We start from the raw sequence: 18,626 nt of genomic DNA, 5'->3' as shown, positions 1-18,626 counted from the left end.
AGTTTTTTAGGATACAAATAAACAGAATAGAGCTAAGCACAGGCAAAATCCAAGAGGAAAACCTGGTTCAGTCTGCTTTCCAACAGATACTGGGAGACAAATTCAACTTTCAGCAGGACAAAAAACTAAAACACAAGGCCAAATCTACACTGGAATTGCTTACCAAGATGACATTGAATGTTCCTGAGTGGCCTAATTACAGTTTTGGCTTAAATCGGCTTGAAAATCTATGGCAAGACTTGAACATTGCTGTTTAGCAATGACAGAGCTTGAAGAATTTTAAAAAGAATAATGTGCAAATATTGTACAATCCAGGTGTGCAAAGCTCTTAGAGACTTACCCAGAACGTCTCACAGCTGTAATCACTGTCAAAGGTGAATCTAACATGTATTGCCTCAGGGGTGGGAATACTTATTTAAATGAGATATTTCTGTATTTCATTTTCAATAAATGTGCAAAAACATGTTATCACGTCGTCACTATGGGGTATTGTGTGTGGGTGAGAATCATTATCGTTTTTTTTATCCATTTTGAATTCAGGCTGGAACACACACAATGTGGAATAACTCAAAGGCTATGAATACTTTCTGAAGGCACTGTGTAAATGGTATGGTCTGCAGCGTATCATGAGGTATTATATACTATTTACACAGTACTATACTATTTACACAGTGCCTTCAGAAAGTATTCATAGCCTTTGAGTTATTCCACATTGTGTGTGTTCCAGCCTGAATTCAAAATGGATAAAAAAAACAATAATGATATATTCTAACTCAAGCGACCAAAAACTTGAGGCTTCCTTAACATTAGAGATCACGCAGCAGCTGTTAAAAAAGAGACACTGTTGTTCAGTCTTGACAATGCATCGAAAAACCAGCGAGATGTTTATTCATGTTCTTATTCAGCCACGACTATGAAACATAGGATATTACAGTTTTTCAGGTCCTATTGATAGGATAGTCTTGAATGGAGCTCATCCAGTTTGTTCTCCAGTGGCTGCACATTCACCAACAGAACATTGGGCAATGGTGGTCTCTCTTTCCCCACCATTTCCAGGGATTAGGGCCTGGTCCGGAGTAAGCAGAATGTCCAGAGCTGCTGACTCATTGAAGTAGAAATGTTCATCCAAATTGAGGTCAGTGATCACTGTTCTGATGTCCAGAAGCTGTTTTCGGTCATAGGAAATGATGGCAGAGACATAAAAAAAAGAATAATCATATCCTGTAGGTATAGCCAAGGTTGCAAGCCTTGTGTCACCACTCAGAATACTATAAGATGCATGTGTCTAGGTTTACCATTAAGCAATTATTACGAGGCTGTTAGGTTCTAATTCTCAGAGTAAAAAACTCAACGGACATTATAAAAGCTTAACCAAGTTTAATTCTTCCCAGAGGATCAATACAGCTGCATTAGACAATGACATTTCACACAAGCCCTGATATTTAACCCTTCCTCCTGAGTCTCCTCCTGCACATCTGAACAGCCAATGCATCTCTGTTGTTAGACAGAACCTTAGGGATATCTATTCTTCCTCACTTTATCTGACCTGACCTCTACCCCAAATTGCTTACTCCTCCCCAACTCACGGCTGTCATGGTGCCTGGGACCAGACTGTGTCTCTTCTCCTCCCAGAGTATCCCTGTGAAAGGGACAATGAACTTGCCAGGCCTGGTGGCTGGACAAGGTAGCCCTTGAGAGGTTGATTGTTTTGAATGGGAACATTCTGAACCATCACCCTCGGCCCAAGGGCCTTAATGTGATGGGACTGTTTATTTGAGACCTGAAACAGTGGTGTTTACCTGTCCCAATGGGGACTTATGAGTCTTGAGGCGGGGGGCTCTTGTGTGACCTGACACAGGAGTCCTGAGGAGACTGGTCATCAAAGTCAGAGGAGCTCAGCTGGCTCCCAAAGTCCCCGCGCCTTGGGTCGAGATGTTTAGCCAGGGAAGGCTCTACGGGAGGAGGAATACACTATTCAAGTGCGGGTAGCCAGTCACCAGAGAAAGTGACTTAAATGGCCCTGCCCAGGAAAACTTATCCAACGACAAACATTGTTGGACGGATGTGGAATTACACTGAGAGGTGATTGCACCCATCCTAGTCTTGTAGGCGTATGATACCTGACTTTGGCAGTGCCTCGAAGAAGGAGAGATTAATTATTGACTCAACTCAACTCTTCAGTTTGCCTGGGCAGCACAAGCTGAGCAGACATTCTTTTTCAGGGGCGTAATTAGGGTTGTAAATGAATTCCCTGGTTTTCCCAAAATCCCGGTTGGAGGTTTACCGAAATGTATTGAAAGTTCCCCGAATTTTGCAACCCTAGGCGTTATTCCCTTCCTGGTCAAAAGGGGCACTGCTTGATGCTGCAAGAGAAATGCCATCGTCCTCACTTCTGGATTCGTCAGAAAGGTTTGCCCCCTGGGAAAGATGGATGACCTCTGAATTTGTCAAGAGCTCGAACTGAGGGGAAGACTGTATAGCCTCTCTCTCATCTGGGATCTTGTTCTCAACGGAATCATCCTCGATCAAGAGCTAGGCCTGAGCAGTGCTTTCCAAGTACTTTACTCTCATGTTTAATGACACCAAGGTCCAGCTTAGCGCTATGCGCACAGCTAGCGGGGTCAAAGAGAGCCTCCAAAGCGTGGTCTATGCCGAGACAAGTAGCACAGAGCCGCACAATTACCAGACTGGGACATGTAATGCCCGCAATTGCCAGGTCAAGCTTTGCTGGCCTGTTTTGACAGTGATGAGTGGAGGTCGTTTGACAGCTGACCCTTTACGGATGCAGGCAATGAGGCAGTGATCGCTGAGATCTTGGTTGAAGACAGCAGAGGTGTATTTAGAGGGCAAGTTGGTTAGGATGATATCTATGAGGGTGCCCGTGTTTAACGCTTTGGGGAGGTACCTGGTAGGTTCATTGATCATTTGTGTGAGATTGAGGGCATCAAGCTTAGATTGTAGGATGTAAGCATGTAAGCATGTTCCAGTTTAGGTCGCCTAGCAGCACAAGCTCTGAAGATAGATGGGGGGCAATCAGTTCACATATGGTGTCCAGAGCACAGCTGGGGGCAGAGGGTGGTCTATAACAGGCGACAACGGTGAGATACTTGTTTTTAGAGAGGTGGATTTTTAAAAGTAGAAGTTCAAATTGTTTGGGTACAGACCTGGATAGTAGGACAGAACTCTGCAGGCTATCTTTGCAGTAGATTGCAACACCGCCCCCTTTGGCAGTTCTATCTTGTCTGAAAATGTTGTAGTTTGGGATGAAAATGTCTGAATTTTTGGTGGTCTTCCTAAGCCAGGATTCAGACACAGCTAGAACATCCGGGTTGGCAGAGTGTGCCAAAGCAGTGAATAAAACAAATTTAGGGAGGAGGCTTCTAATGTTAACATGCATGAAACCAAGGCTATTACGGTTACAGAAGTCATCAAAAGAGAGCGCCTGGGGAATAGGAGTGGAGCTTGGCACTGCAGGGCCTGGATTGATCTCCACATCATCAGAGGAACAAAAGAAGAGTAGGATAAGGGTACGGCTAAAAGCAATAAGAATTGGTCATCTAGAATGTCTGGAACAGAGAGTAAAAGGAGGTTTCTGGGGGCGATAAAATATCTTCAAGGTATAATGTACAGACAAAGGTATGGTAGGATGTGAATACAGTGGAGGTAAACCTAGGTATTGAGTGATGATGAGAGAGATATTGCAGGGCGAAGGGGAGAGTGGGGTAGGTTGAGCCAAAGGGATAAGTTGAGCCACCCTTGTTTCTAAGAAACCATACACAAAATGAATAATTTTACCAAATATTTAGGAAGAGGTCATCATTTAATGGAGTCTGTGAAGGAAGAAACCACATGGAAAAAGTAGTAAGCAAGTTGAGTCCAAAAAAACAGATTTTTACCAAGTCAAATTCATTTATTGTGTTAGAGGTTTCATGAGGTTTGTATCTAAGCGAAATTAGATCATTTTAAGTATTGTTCTATAAATCAGTTAGGGTCTATAAGCTTCAATATGAGGTCCCAAACCTAGCATGAAAGGGCATCCTTGTAGCTGTGTGGGCTAATATAGTCAAAATGTTTGCCTTGGGGTGAGTTGAGCAAATTGTTGAGCCAATGGCAAGTTGAGCAAAAGCGTTTTCTTCCCAGGCGTAATGCAGGGCATTATCGCTGGGATATGAGGTAACAGGGCCTATGTTACAAAAAAATTTACTAAGTGTTTGTTAGGTGTTAAGCCTGAGTTAAAAGATGCTTAAAATTACTAAAAGACAAAAAGCGATTGTAATTGTGTTGATTGTGCTTGGGGAAAGGTTTTAAAAAAGTAGGGATAATATTTCATTCAGTAGAGAAATGTGTCTGAGGCATAACTAACTCTGTCCTGCGGCTCAATTTACCCCATAAGTTGTGCCAAGAGATCACCTTTTTTGAGGAAAAGCCCTGTTTTCAAAACTGTAATGTTTACATGAATTCTGATAATCTCCAGGGATGCACAACATCCTGAAATATTTAAGCAATAAGGCCTGCCGTGCCTGCATACTAGAGTCAAAATAAATGTTTTGTTATATTCGTGGTACATGGTCTGTTCCCAAGAAAGCTAAGGTAACTGAGCTAAACGACTATTGCCATGTAGCACTCACTTCCATCTTCATGAAGTGCTTTAAGAGACTAGTCAAGGATCATATCACTCCCACCCTACCTGACACCCTAGACCCACTTCAATTTGCTTACCGCCCCAATATGTCCACAGACGATGCAATCACAATCACTCTGCACACTGCCCTAATCCATCTGGCCAAGAGGAATACCTATGTAATAATGCTGTTCATCGACTACAGCTCAGCATTTTACACCATAGTACCCTCCAAACTCGTCATTAAGCTCAAGACCCTAGGTCTCGACCCCGCCCTGTGCAACTGGGTCCTGGCCTTCCTGACGGGCCACCCCTAGGTGGTGAGGGTAGGAAACCTGTTGATCCTCAACACTGGGGCCCCACAAGGGTGCTTTCTCAGCCCTCTCCTGTACTCCCTGTTCACCCATGGCTGCGTGGCCATGCACACCTCCAACTCAATCATCAAGTTTGCAGACGACTCTACAGTGGTAGGCTTGATTACCAACAACGACGAGACGGCCTACAGGGAGGAGATAAGGGCCCTTGGAGAGTGGTGTCAGGAAAATAACCTCACACTCAATGTCAACAAAACAAAGGAGCTGATAGTGGACTTCAGGAAACAGCAGAGGGAGCAGCCTCCTATCCACATCGACGGGACAGTAGTGAAGAAGGTGGAAAGTTCTAAGTTCCTCGGTGTACACATCACGGACAAACTGAAATGGTCCGCTCAGACAGACAGCGTGGTGAAGAAGGCGCAGCAGCGCCTTTAGTTACATCACAACACTCCCTCACCACACTCCCTATCTTGCTCTTGGTCCTCATCTTTGTAAGTCACTTTGATTTTGCACCTGAGTGTTTTATCAGTTTCTTTATGAAAATATTTAGCGAACTCCATGACAGTAGCTAAAGCAAGGTGCTATAGCAGCACACAAGTAGCCTACAAATGCATGCTGGGCCGGGCATGCCCAGAGCTAATTAAGTGAAATTGGAGCGGGCTTGAAGGCCGATGCTTCAGCCTTTGCGAAACTCTCTCCAGACTCCAGTCAAATTGGGTATGCTCCACTCCTCGCTCCACTCCAGCTCCGCTCACATACTCTGGTAGCTGTAGCTAGTTGGCTAGCTAGCTGCAAGCAAAGGATAAGAACTTTGCCACTGAGCATGGCAGCGGAACATAAAGAACTAACGAATGAGTCATGTTTGTAAATATCAAACGAATCTAATGAACGACTGGGTCGCGTCTCTAGCAATCAATAGATGAGTAAGTATTCATTTGCTTGTAAAAAGTATGAAAATATTAACGAAAAATAAGCTCGCTGCAACTCCCCAACGGGCTTGGGAGAGGTGAAGGTGGATTCATGTGTCCTCCGAAACATGAGCTTAAACGCACTCCTTAACACCCGCCAGCTTAACGGGAAGCCAGCCGCACCAATGTTTTGGAGGAATCGTTCAGAAAGTGCAATGGGACAATGAAACCCGGGTCTGTACTAACCTCTACGCCACTAAGGAGGCCCAAAAAATAAGTTTAATATCGGTAAATGTGTGCTTTAATATTTTGGGGGGGCAACTGTGGTATAAGCGGGATAAACGCTTCCGTTCTGTACATTAATCTATATCAGAACGTCTAATGTACAGAACGTCTAATGTACAGAACGTTGGCATTTATCCCTTACATATCTTTGTTAGAAAGAATAGTATATTTCCCTTGATGGAGTGATGCTGATTGTAAAAATGGGATAAACATACCCGTTCTCTCCTACACCCACAAAGCGCTGATTGGCCTGTTAGGCATGATTGAATAAGGCCTCAACCAATGACCCGCAAAAGAGGTGAGACGTCGAACCGAATGGCCTGAAAGAGAATTACACTTCGTGAAAGAAAAAAGTTGTCAGTGATCCTTTATTTATAAGGGATTTGACAATGCAGTGCATAGGGACAGGGTACAGTACATAGCAAAAGTGGTAAAGACCCTATTGGGGTAAAATACACTTCCAAATCTTTGGTCCAAAATGTTTCACTGGCCTCAGTACTATACATCCAGAATAACATTATTTATATATTTAATATGATATGTAGTACTGTACATCCATAGTTAAGTTATTTATATATTTAATATAATATATATAAATTAATTATTTACCATGTAATTCCACACTCCAGACTTCAGATGAAACTTTTGATCTATTTCAGCATCCGTTTACTAACCAAACCTGACGAAGAGAAGAACCAGGACTGTGGTCGCAGAGGCAGAGAAATACTTGGGATTGTAAGGATTTGCTGCAGAACAGCTGCAGGGGGTGTTGAGTGGTAGTGTTCTGACACAGGAGGTTGGTGCCACCTTAATTGGGGAAGACAGGCTTGTGTTAATGACTGGAGCGCAATAGGTGGAATGGTATCAAATGCTTAAAACACATGGTTTCCATGTGATTGATGCCATTCCATTTGCACCTTTCCAGCCATTAGTATGAGCTGCCCTCCCTTCAGCAGCCTCCATTGGTTCTGGAATAGGACTAGATAGGGTTAAATAGTGGAATGGGTTGGTGTTTTTTTTTTGAGAGAGAGAGGGCTAATAGTTGGCAGGACAATTTTCCTTTTTCCCAATTTTGTATTACCTTATTAAGAATTTAATGTCGGTAGGCTGTGAATGGCCTCACACACCAGCACAGTAGGTGGCAGTGTATGCATCTAAAAGTTGGATGCGATCTGCCAGCCAATTCGCTAAGAAGAAGAAGAAGAAAAAGAAGGAAAGGAGGAGAAGAACCAGGAAGCTTTAAAATTGAAGGAATTGCTTTGAGACAATGTGAGGTGCCACGACTATTTAACAGGTATTTAAGGTATGACATACTAGTTAACGCTTAGAAATTCTTCAGTGACGTGAGATTTAGTAAGCTACATTAAGTGTAAGAACTGGATCTGGCAGTAATGTGACCAAAATCCAAACAAACATGGTTCGTTTGCGGTAGCTTCTAAACCTATACATTGCACCTGGTATAAAACAAGTTTGCGTTTTGGTAGTCGTCAGTTTGTTCCATTATACCTTTGCATCCTGATGCACAGGAAAGTATGAGGGCTTTCGCATCAAATTCTTCAAAGTCTTTTACGATCTCTGGCACATATTCGCCCTTATTTCGGTTCGTTTGGACGGGTGTGAACTCTTATCAGCACACGGGAGCGCACTAACAACGCACCGTGGTTCACTCAAAAAAAGGGTGCTCGGTCCGATTCCATTCGTGACGTGGTGCCAGTCTGGACCAAAAACAGGAAAATAACCCGAGGCGCGCAGTATTATTGGTTGTTTGACTGCGAACATTCGATGATACTCACGCAGTAGCTTACCATAACTTGATATGTCTGAAACATTATGTGAGTAGTCAGCGCATTTATGAGAGCATGCTGATTAGGGCCCGAGTCTATACCAGGGATAAAGACCACTGAATATACCCTATCCACGGCGCGGTTAGAGCGAGAGTCTATTGCGCTGTTTTCTCCTGCATGTTGTTGGAAGACGAAAGTGATATGAAGTTTGAGAGGCAAGTTATGCTTCTTGATAATCAATAATGGATTAAACATGAGCATTTTTCTCCAATAAACAAATTACTTGCATGAACACATGGTTTTGTTTAGGCGTTTTAGTTTGTTTGACATTGGGCAATCGGAAACCAACCAGACGCCTCACAAGTCCTCAACTGGCAGCTTTTTTATTTATTTCACCTTTATTTAACCAGGTAGGCTAGTTGAGAACAAGTTCCCTTTTACAACTGCGACCTGGCCAAGATAAAGCATAGCAGTGTGAACAGACAACAACACAGAGTTACACATGGAGTAAACAATAAACAAGTCAATAACAGTAGAAAAAAATAGTCTATATACATTGTGTGCAAAAGGCATGAGGAGGTAGGTGAATAATTACAATTTTGCAGATTAACACTGGAGTGATAAATGATCAGATGGTCATGTGCAGGTAGAGATACTGGTGTGCAAAAGAGCAGAAAAGTAAATAAATAAAAACAGTATGGGGATGAGGTAGGTAAATTGGGTGGGCTATTTATCGATGTACAGCGGCAGCGATCGGTTAGCTGCTCAGATAGCAGATGTTTAAAGTTGGTGAGGAAGATAAAAGTCTCCAACTTAAGCGATTTTTGCAATTTGTCACAGGCAGCAGAGAACTGGAAGGAAAGGTGGCCAAATGAGGTGTTGGCTTTAGGGATGATCAGTGAGATACACCTGCTGGAGCGCGTGCTACGGGTGGGTGTTGCCATCGTGACCAGTGAACTGAGATAAGGCGGAGCTTTACCTAGCATGGACTTGTAGATGACCTGGAGCCAGTGGGTCTGGCGATGAATATGTAGCGAGGGCCAGCCGACTAGAGCATACAGGTCGCAGTGGTGGGTGGTATAAGGTCCTTTAGTAACAAAGCGGATGGCACTGTGATAAACTGCATCCGGTTTGCTGAGTAGAGTATTGGAAGCTATTTTGTAGATGACATCGCCGAAGTCGAGGATCGGTAGGATAGTCAGTTTTACTAGGGTAAGTTTGGCGGCGTAAGTGAAGGAGGCTTTGTTGCGGAATATAAAGCCGACTCTAGATTTGATTTTAGATTGGAGATGTTTGATATGAGTCTGGAAGGAGAGTTTACAGTCTAGCCAGACACCTAGGTATTTGTAGTTGTCCACATATTCGGAACCATCCAGGGTGGTGATGCTAGTCGGGCGTGCGGGTGCAGGCAGCGAACGGTTGAAAAGCATGCATTTGGTTTTACTAGCGTTTAAGAGCAGTTGGAGGCCATGGAAGGAGTGTTGTATGGCATTGAAGCTCGTTTGGAGGTTAGATAGCACAGTGTCCAAGGAAGGGCCAGAAGTATACAGAATGGTGTCGTCTGCGTAGAGGTGGATCAGGGAATCGCCCGCAGAAAGAGCAACATCATTGATTTATACAGAGAAAAGAGTCGGCCTGAGAATTTAACCCTGTGGTACCCCCATAGAGACTGCCAGAGGACCGGACAACATGCCCTCCGATTTGACACACTGAACTCTGTCTGCAAAGTAGTTGGTGAACCAGGCAAGGCAGTCATTAGAAAAACCGAGGCTACTGAGTCTGCCGATAAGAATATGGTGATTGACATATCCTGGCCTTGGCCAGGTCGATGAAGACGGCTGCACAATGCTGTCTTTTATCGATGGCTGTTATGATATCGTTCAGTACCTTGAGCGTGGCTGAGGTGCACCCGTGACATCAAATAGTACCAGCAAAACACCCGTCTCAAGGTCAACAGTGAGGAGGCGACTCCAGGATGCTGGCCTTAGCAAATGTCATCTTCAATTTTACAGCATTATACATAGGCCTATTCCTTATTTTCATTTCTCTTGTCAAGTACAGTAGAATGGACAAGGTGATCAACTGCTTCAGTAAGAGACCTGATGCCGTGGCCAGGCTGATATGCTTCCCATGGGCAGGTGGAGGCTCCATACACTATGCACGCTGGGGGAAAATCCTCACCTCCATTGAAGGTAATGATGATGATAATAATACATTGGATTTACATATCCATTTTCAAAGACCCAAAGGCGCTTTACATAAGGTACTATTATTTTTAGAGCCCGACCTATAAATCGGTTGACCAATATTATCGGCCAATTATCTTATCTTTCTTCTCTTTTATCTTTCACAGAAATATGTCTGTCTTTATTCCGCATATAAACCTGCAATATTATATACATAGAATTAACGAATACAGTATGTCTTATTTGCTGTCATTTTTAGATTATTTCAATGGTTGCCTAAAGATGGCATTCTACGAGATGCTCATTGAACAACATTCAGCCCTAAGTCAAGAGAGAGTAGGCATGGTGGTTTGACGGTGAGTAGCTTGCCACATCTAGTGATGGCATATTTGAATAAGTAAATAATCAAAGTACACTTCACCAAGCAAACAGCCCTGTCCTCATCCCATTCTCACTTAGTTAACGCTAGCTGGCTAGCTAGACAGCTATGTAGTTAGGCTCTATCTAGCCGGCAAGATACTTTTGGGCATGTAGTGTGTGTGGACACATGCTTGTCGAACATCTCATTCCAAAATCATGGGCATTAATATGGAGTTGGGCCCACCGTTGCTGTATAACAGACTCCACTCTTCTGGGAAGGCTTTAGACTAGATGTTGGAACATTGCTGCGGAGACTTGCTTCCATTCAGCCACATGCATTAGTGAGGTCGGGGACGGATGTTGGGCAATTAGGCCTGGCTCGCAGTCGGCGGTCCAATTCATTCCAAAGGTGTTCGATTGGGTTCAGGTCAGTGCTCTGTGCAAGTCAGTCAAGTTCTTCCACACTGATCTCGACAAACCATTCCTGTATGGACTTGCTTTGTGCACAGGGGCATTGTCATGCTGAAAAAGGAAAGGGCCTTCCCTAAACTGTTGCCACAAAGTTGGAAGCACAGAATCGTCTAGAATGTCATTGTATGCTGTAGTGTTAAGATTTTAGTTCACTGGAACTAAGGGCCCAAGCCCGAACCATAAAAACACATCCCCAGACCATTATTCTTCCTCCACCAAACTTTACAGTTGGCACTATGCATTGGGGCAGATGGCGTCCTCCTGGCATCTGCCAAACCCAGATTTGTCCGTCGGACTGCCAGATGGTGAAGTGTGATTTATCGCTCCAGAGAATGCGTTTCCACTGCTCCAGAGTCCAATGGCAGCGAACTTTAAACTACCCCAGCCAACGCTTGGCATTGCGCATGGTGATCTTAGGCTTGTGTGGCTGCTCGGCTGTGGAAACCCATTTAATGAAGCTGCCGACAAACAGTTATTGTGCTGGCGTTGCTTCCAGAAGGAGTTTGGAACTCGGTAGTGAGTGTTGTACCTGAGGACAGACTATTTTTACGCGCTTCAGCACTTGGCGTCCCGTTCTGTGAGCTTGGGTGGCCTACCACTTTGCGGCTGAGCCGTTGTTGCTCTGAGACGTTTCCACTTCACAACAGCACAGTTGATCGGGGCAACTCTAGCAGGGCAGAAATTTGACGAATGACTTGTTGTGTTGGAAAGGTTGCATCCTATGATGGTGCCACGTTGAATGTCACTGTGCTCATTCTACTGCCAATGTTTGTTTATGGAGATGGCTGTGTGGGCATGGCATATGTATGTATGCGTGTTTGTGTATATGTGTGTGTAAGTATGTGTGTTAACCTAGCTAGCAATCTCTGTGCTACTTATGTGCGGACACTGGACTGACGCCAAAGTGAACACTCCTTGATACAAAAATAGCACTTACTGTGTGGGCTTATTTAGTTAGTTTTCCACAAACTACAAAAAGCAAGATATTTGGCGCCAGTCTATCATTCGGGTCATGCGCTTGCATTCATGATGAGATAGATAGCTGAATTAGGTGTATGACTAAAACCATTGCGGCAAGGATTTTCTTGCATTAACGTTTTCAGTCATCAGCGTATGCCATTTGCAGTTGAAATATACACTTGAGTGTACAAAACATTGACACCTGCTCTTTCCATGACATGGACTGAACAGGTGAAAGCTATGATCCTTTATTGATGTCCCTTGTTGAATCCTCTTCAATCAGTGTAGATAAAGGGGGAGAGACCGTTTTTAAAGATGGATTTTTAAACCTTGAGACATGGATTGTGTGTGTGCCATTCAGAGGGCGAATCGGCTAGACAAATGATTGAAGTGCCTTTGAACGGGTTATGGTTATGGTGCCAGGCGCACCGGTTTGAGTGTGTCATGAACCGCAACGTAGCTGGGTTTTTCACTCAACAGTTTCCTCTGTGTATCAAGAATGGTCCAACACCCAAAGGACTGCTAGCCAACTTGACACAACTGTAGGAAGCATTGGAGTCAACATGGGCCAGCATCCCTGTGGAACAGTTTTGGCACCTTGTAGAGTTCATGCCCTGTCAAATTGTGGCTATTCTGTCAGCAAAAAGGGGTGCTAATCAATATTAGGAAGGTGTTCCTAATGTTTTGTACACTCAGTGTATAGCCAATGCATGTTGTATTGAATATCAGTGTAATTTACATTATGGTTTCTGTAAGAAAACATTGGCGTAATGAACAGCTAGCATGTGCACTAACCAAGATCTCAATGCAAGGTTTCCATAAAGTGTTTGTTTACATGACCTTTGACTATAGACAAAAGGAACACCTATGTGAGAATGCTGTTCATTGACTACAGCTCAGATTTCAACACCATAGTGCCCAGGATCACTAAGCTAAGGACTCTGGGCCTAAACACCTCCCTCTGCAACTGGGCTGTTGTGGAGCAGGTCGAGAGTTTCAAGTTCCTTGGTGTCCACATCACCAACGAACTATCATGGTCCAAACATACCAAAACAGTCATAAAGAGGGCACAATAAAACCTTTCCCCCCTCTGGAGACTGAAAAGATTTGGCATGGGTCACCAGATCCTCAAGAGGTTCTACAGCTGCACCATCGAGAGCATCTTGGCCGGTTGCATCACCGCCTGGTATGGCAACTGCTCAGCAGCTGACCTGTTCCCCCGCACACTGACTTGATACAAGTGCCCTCTGTATATAGCCTCGTTATTCTTATAGTGCGAACGGCCCAGTACATCACTGGAGCCAAGCTTCCAGTCACCCAAGTCAGACTGTTTTCTCTGCTAGCACACGGCAAGTAGTACTGGAGCGCCAAGTCTAGGACCAAAAGGCTCCTCAACAGCTTCTACCCCCAAGCCATAAGACTGCTGAACAATTGATAAAATCGCCACCTGACAATTTACATTGACCCCCCCCCCCTCCCTTTTGTACAGCTACTCGCTGTTTATTATCTATGCATAGTCACTTCACCCCTACCTACATGTAGAAATGACCTCAACTAACCTGTCCCCCCGCACACTGACTTGATACCAGTGCCCTCTGTATATAGCCTCGTTATTCTTATTGTGTGACTTTTTATTTTAGTCTACTTAGTAAAGAATTTCTTAACCCTTCTTGAACTGCACTGTTGGTTAAGGGCTTGTAAGTAAGTATCTCACCGTAAAGTCTTCACTTGTTGTATTTGGCGCATGTGACAAATAAAGTTTGATTTGAAAGCACTGATTTGAAAGCACATTGAATCTACTCAAAACAAATGCTGACACCTAGTGTTGACATGAACTGCGTGGTACTGCATTTCAATCAATAGGTTGTGAACGTGTGAACAGTGAAGTTTAACATTTATGGAGACAGTGTGATTCATTCATCCCTTGTTTAATAGTTTGCTTGTGGTGCTTCAGCAACAAAACAATTCTGCATTTTTATCCCCTGCTATAGATGGACAATTCTTTTTAAGTTCAACCTAAGAAGGTAAATGGAACAAGTGTTTGTTATTTATGGAGGATTTAGTAGCTTTTTGATGTAAACCACATCATTTTAATATTTAAGAAATGATTCTTTAGAGTATCTGTTAATCCTTTGGAGCACAGTTTGTAGTTAAAAAAATAAATAATTCATTCCACCTCTTAAAAAAAACAATATTGATAATCAGTGACTTTTTCCTCCCTAAAATCAGTATCGGACCCAAGAAACCCATATCGGTCAGGCTCTAATTTATATTATAAAAATAGGATTGGTCAATTGAAATTGCATCATGATTCATGAGCTGTAGGTTTAGTGAAGGGAAAGGAGACCCAATGTTTCTATCTCCCAATTTGTTCTTTGCTAGTGTATGCTGTTAAACTTCCTGGCCGGGAGGCTCGAGCCAAAGAGCCCTTCTTTCAAAGCATGGAGCAGATTGTAGATGAGGTCATCAATGTGCTACTGCCGGTGCTCAAGGAGAAACCGTTTGCCCTCTTTGGCCACAGGTACAAGTAGAAAAATATCATCAGTGCCACTTAGGTATGAATCTCGTCACCCAGAACCAAATCGGGTTATCACGAGTACAGTTTGATGGTACACTTAATTACTGAGGGAACTGTTTGATCTATAGTCATCATGGTCCTTATCTGAAGCTACATTTTATTGATCCAAAGTTGTCAGAATTGTGATGACCTTTTATCGCTATTCTGCACTGTCACAGCTTTGGCGCCATGACCAGCTTTGCTATAGCAGATACTTTGAAAAGAGTCCACAAGCTGGAACCAATTCACATCTTCCTGTCTGGTGCCTCTGCACCCTACGTGAGTACTATAATAGCAATCATGTAACAACGGAACAGCATTTATACAATATAACTTTACTACGACATTTGTATGACATGTGGGCATATGGGCATTTCTCATACCTTTTGAAATGCTACCAGTTAATGTACTGACCTAAAGCAGACATCCTTTAGTTTTTCCTTGCTTTCTAGTCTGAGATGCGTATCCAAGCCCCAAAGAGAAGTGATTTATCAGACGAGGAGTTCCTCCAGTGGATGACCAGGATTGGTGGGACTCCCCCCGAGTTACTGGCCAATCCTGAGGTTGTAAAGCTCTTCCTACCTGCGCTGAAAGCCGACCTCCACGTGGTGGAGAACTACAGGTGGGCGTCTCTAGCTTTGTCACAATTCTCTCTTTCCTCCCAAAGTGTGCACTTTCACTAATTTGAAAGGAAATTGCTGGTATAAGAAATATGGTGGAAATTTCCCCACACTTCAGAAGATAGGAGATATTATTGGGACGCACATTCTATTCGCACCTCTGGCCTGTAAATGTTAATTAGCAACACATTTATTACCCCTTATACCATGGCATTGTTGAATACTCAATTCTGATTTGTCTAGAAGGGCATTCTAGAGCGTGCATTATTTCCCTATAATGCACTGTATAATGCAATGGCTATGGAGTTAAAGACTATCTGAACACGCCGATTGGCACGTGTTTTTCTGTTTCTCATTAGAAAAACAAGATTTCAGTCTGCGGTGTGACCGGTTCCGCAGTTGGTTAATGTTTTTCCCCCATGAGACACTGTAGCCTATTTCACTTCCTCAAAATCTCAAGAAATCTGTAATAAATGTTGACCTTTTTTGTCGGATGTTTTAGTTGAGTAAATGTTTGGAGTATTTCTCAAGTAAAAAAAAAAAAAGTCTTAATCAGTCGATCTGTTTCACTGTCTATGCTATTGGATAGAGTTCAATCATCGCAGCTGTTCACCCCATGTTAGTGGGAAAATAGACAGTCAAATGAATTTACCCATTGTGGCACACGGATGTTCCAAACTCCATTTTAGATGAGACTGACTTTATAACAAAAATAACTGTTTTTGACTTTAATCGATGCTACACAGCCCGTTTTCAAAGGGATTCGTTGCTCTTTAAAGGCAGTCACTCTTTAATTCTGACATGGTCGATGTTTGAGCTGCTTTTGTATAAATATGTAATCAAGATTGTTGTTGTGTTCCAGGTGTGACAAGCCAGAGAGTCCTCTCCTCTCATGCCCAGTCACATGCTTCGATGGAAAGCAGGACATGCCTCATGACTTACAAGGTCAGCGCTCTGATGTCTCGTGCATGTCTGCTTTCCATGTGATGTCTAGCGATTCTCTCCATAAGTTACACTGCTGTAACACCCTGTGATTAACACACACAAAAAAATGGCCATTAATAGTCCTAAATGATGAGCACAGTTCAGCTGTAGGTTCCTGGCTGTTTGTGTAAGGTCTTCAGAGAACTCTGAAGTTGCTTTAGAACTTTAGTTGCTGAAACCGAATGGTGATCTGTTTCCATCACAACTGTAAATGTGGTATGTGCCTTTCCCTTTTCTCATTTAACAGCATGGAAAGAAATATCATCTGGAGATTTTACAGTGCAAATGCTACCTGGAGCTCACTTTTATTTAAAAGATGCAGCCAATGAGAAGATCATATTGGACTACATCACAAAGTATCTGGAGATGGCGGAAATGGACTACTTGTAGCTATGACGGGCACCGTGGCAGTAAAGGAAATGTATCATGTTATGTTTTCATTGTAGTAACACAACCAGTTTTACTTAGTCCAATAAGCATTTCAACAGTAGTATCTATGCCTTTGAGCAATAATGCAAATGATGGAAGTAGTGTTTGTTGACCATGTGAATCTAGCCAATGCGTCTAGGATTTTACGAGTGATGTAAGATGTATTACAGCCTAAAATGGAATCCAGAGAGATTGCCTGACTAGTTCTCAAATCAAATAAATCCAATTTTATTGGTCACGTACACATGATTAGCAGATGTTATTGCGCGAGTAGCAAAATGCTTGTGCTTCTAGTTCCGACAATGCAGCAATATCTAACAATTCCACAACAAATACCTAATACACACAAATGTAAGGAATCGAATAACGATATATAAATATATGGATGAGCAATGATAGTGGCATAGCCTAAGATGCAATAGATAGTATAAAATACAGTATATACGTATGAGATGAGTAATGCAAGATATGTAAACATTATTAAAGTGACTAGTGTTCCATTATTAAAGTGTCCAATGATTTCAAGTCTATGTAGGCAGCAGCCTCTAATGTACTAGTGATGGCTGTTTTAACAGTCCGATGGCCTTGAGCTAGAAGTTCTTTTCAGTCTCTTGGTCCCAGCTTTAATGCACCTGTACTGACCTTGCCTTCTGGATGGTAGCAAGGTGAACAGGCAGTGGCTCAGGGGGTTGTTGTCCTTGATGATCTTTTTGGCCTTCCTGTGACATCGGTTGTTGTAGGTGTCCTGGAGGGCAGGTAGTTTGCCCCCGGACTCGTTGTGCAGACCACACCACCCTCTGGAGAGCCCTGCGGCTGTGGGCGGTGCAGTTGCCGTACCAGGCGGTGATGCAGCCCGACAGGATGCTCTCAATTGTGCATCTGTTAAAGTTTGAGTGTTTTGGGTGACAAGCCAAATTTCTTCAGCCACCTGAGGTTGAAGAAGCGCTGTTGCGCCGCCTTCACCACACTGTCTGTGTGAGTTTGTCAGTGATTTGTACGCCGAGGAACAACTTTCCACCTTCTCCACTGCTGTTCCTTGATGTGGCTGGGGGGTGCTCCATCTGCTGTTTCCTGAAGTCCACAATCATCTCCTTTGTTTTGTTGATGTTGAGTGAGGTTATTTTCCTGACAGCACGCACCCATGTGGGCCCCCAGTGTTGAGGATCAGTGAAGTGGAGATATTGTTTCCTACTGTCACCACCTGGGGGCGGACCGTCAGGAAGTCCAGGACCCAATTGCACAGGGTGGGGTTGAGACCCAGGGCCTCAAGCTTAATGATAAGTGATAAGCTTTGATGGTACTATGGTGTTGAATGCTGAGCTATAGTCAATATAGTCCTCTATAACAATGTTTGTCTCCCAAATTGCACCTTATTCCCTTTTATAGTGTACTGCTTTTGACCAGCGCAATGTAGAGAACAGGGTGCCATTTGGGACATAGTCTGTTACCATTACTGTACCAATGACATTCTACTGAGCCTGATGTCCATGAGGATGGAGAATATCTGGGCCAGTTTTGGCACCATCTGTGCATCTGTCACTTTGTGTTCTGATCAAAAGTGTTAGCATGCTAACTGTTCCTGTAGACTTCTAGTCTTTGTGCTAAGCTAGTTAGCATTCACACAACATCTGCTAACTTCCAACATACTGGATGCAGATACATAAAAATGGCATTCATGAATTCATCAGACTGTGGGAGGCACACACTACTAGGCGCACAGTAGAGCCATGACTACATGGAACTCTAGTCCACATCAAGTAACTGATGCAAGCAGTAAAATGTGATTTCAAAAACGGACAACAAAAAAAACCTTATGGAACGGCAACACAAACATAGGCACAGACACATGGATTTAGCACTGTAGATATGTGGTATGGGCCTGAGGGCACACTGTGTGTTGTGAATGTATTATTTTCATGTTTTAAACTGTAAAAACTGCCTTAATTTTGCTGGACCCTATGAAGGCAGCAGCTAATGGGGATCCATAATAAATACAAACCAACTATGGAAGTGTATTGTAGCTCATTCGGAGGTAGCCTCGACTGGGATTCTAACCTCGACCGGGGGTCAAACGTCTTGACGAACTTGCAAAAAACGGATGGTTAGGCTAGTGAATGGGAATCTCAATACAATAAATGATGCAGTGG

The 18,626-nt window shown here is 43.3% G+C and overlaps 1 protein-coding gene across 4 annotated transcripts; it reads left to right on the top strand.

Moving 5' to 3' along the window:
- Positions 1–7,314: 7,314 nt before the first annotated feature.
- olah (oleoyl-ACP hydrolase) lies at positions 7,315–18,486 on the top strand. Of its 4 annotated transcripts, none has more exons than XM_020505713.2 (7): positions 7,315–7,422; positions 9,974–10,104; positions 14,272–14,410; positions 14,626–14,725; positions 14,899–15,068; positions 15,929–16,011; positions 16,298–18,486. In XM_020505713.2, exons 2-7 carry the CDS (start codon positions 9,978–9,980, stop codon positions 16,438–16,440), a joined length of 762 nt encoding a protein of 253 aa, XP_020361302.1. In that variant the 5' UTR covers positions 7,315–7,422; positions 9,974–9,977; the 3' UTR covers positions 16,441–18,486. The 4 variants fall into 4 exon arrangements, with proteins under 4 accessions (XP_020361302.1, XP_020361303.1, XP_020361304.1 ...); XM_020505714.2 differs by having other exon boundaries at positions 7,315–7,431; XM_020505715.2 differs by having other exon boundaries at positions 7,320–7,422; positions 9,969–10,104.
- The last annotated feature ends 140 nt before the right edge of the window (positions 18,487–18,626 follow it).

The sequence above is a fragment of the Oncorhynchus kisutch genome, linkage group LG17 (genome assembly GCF_002021735.2).
Source record: "Oncorhynchus kisutch isolate 150728-3 linkage group LG17, Okis_V2, whole genome shotgun sequence".
Classification (NCBI taxonomy): Eukaryota; Metazoa; Chordata; class Actinopteri; order Salmoniformes; family Salmonidae; genus Oncorhynchus; species Oncorhynchus kisutch.
This window is presented reverse-complemented; position numbering and strand designations above follow the sequence as displayed.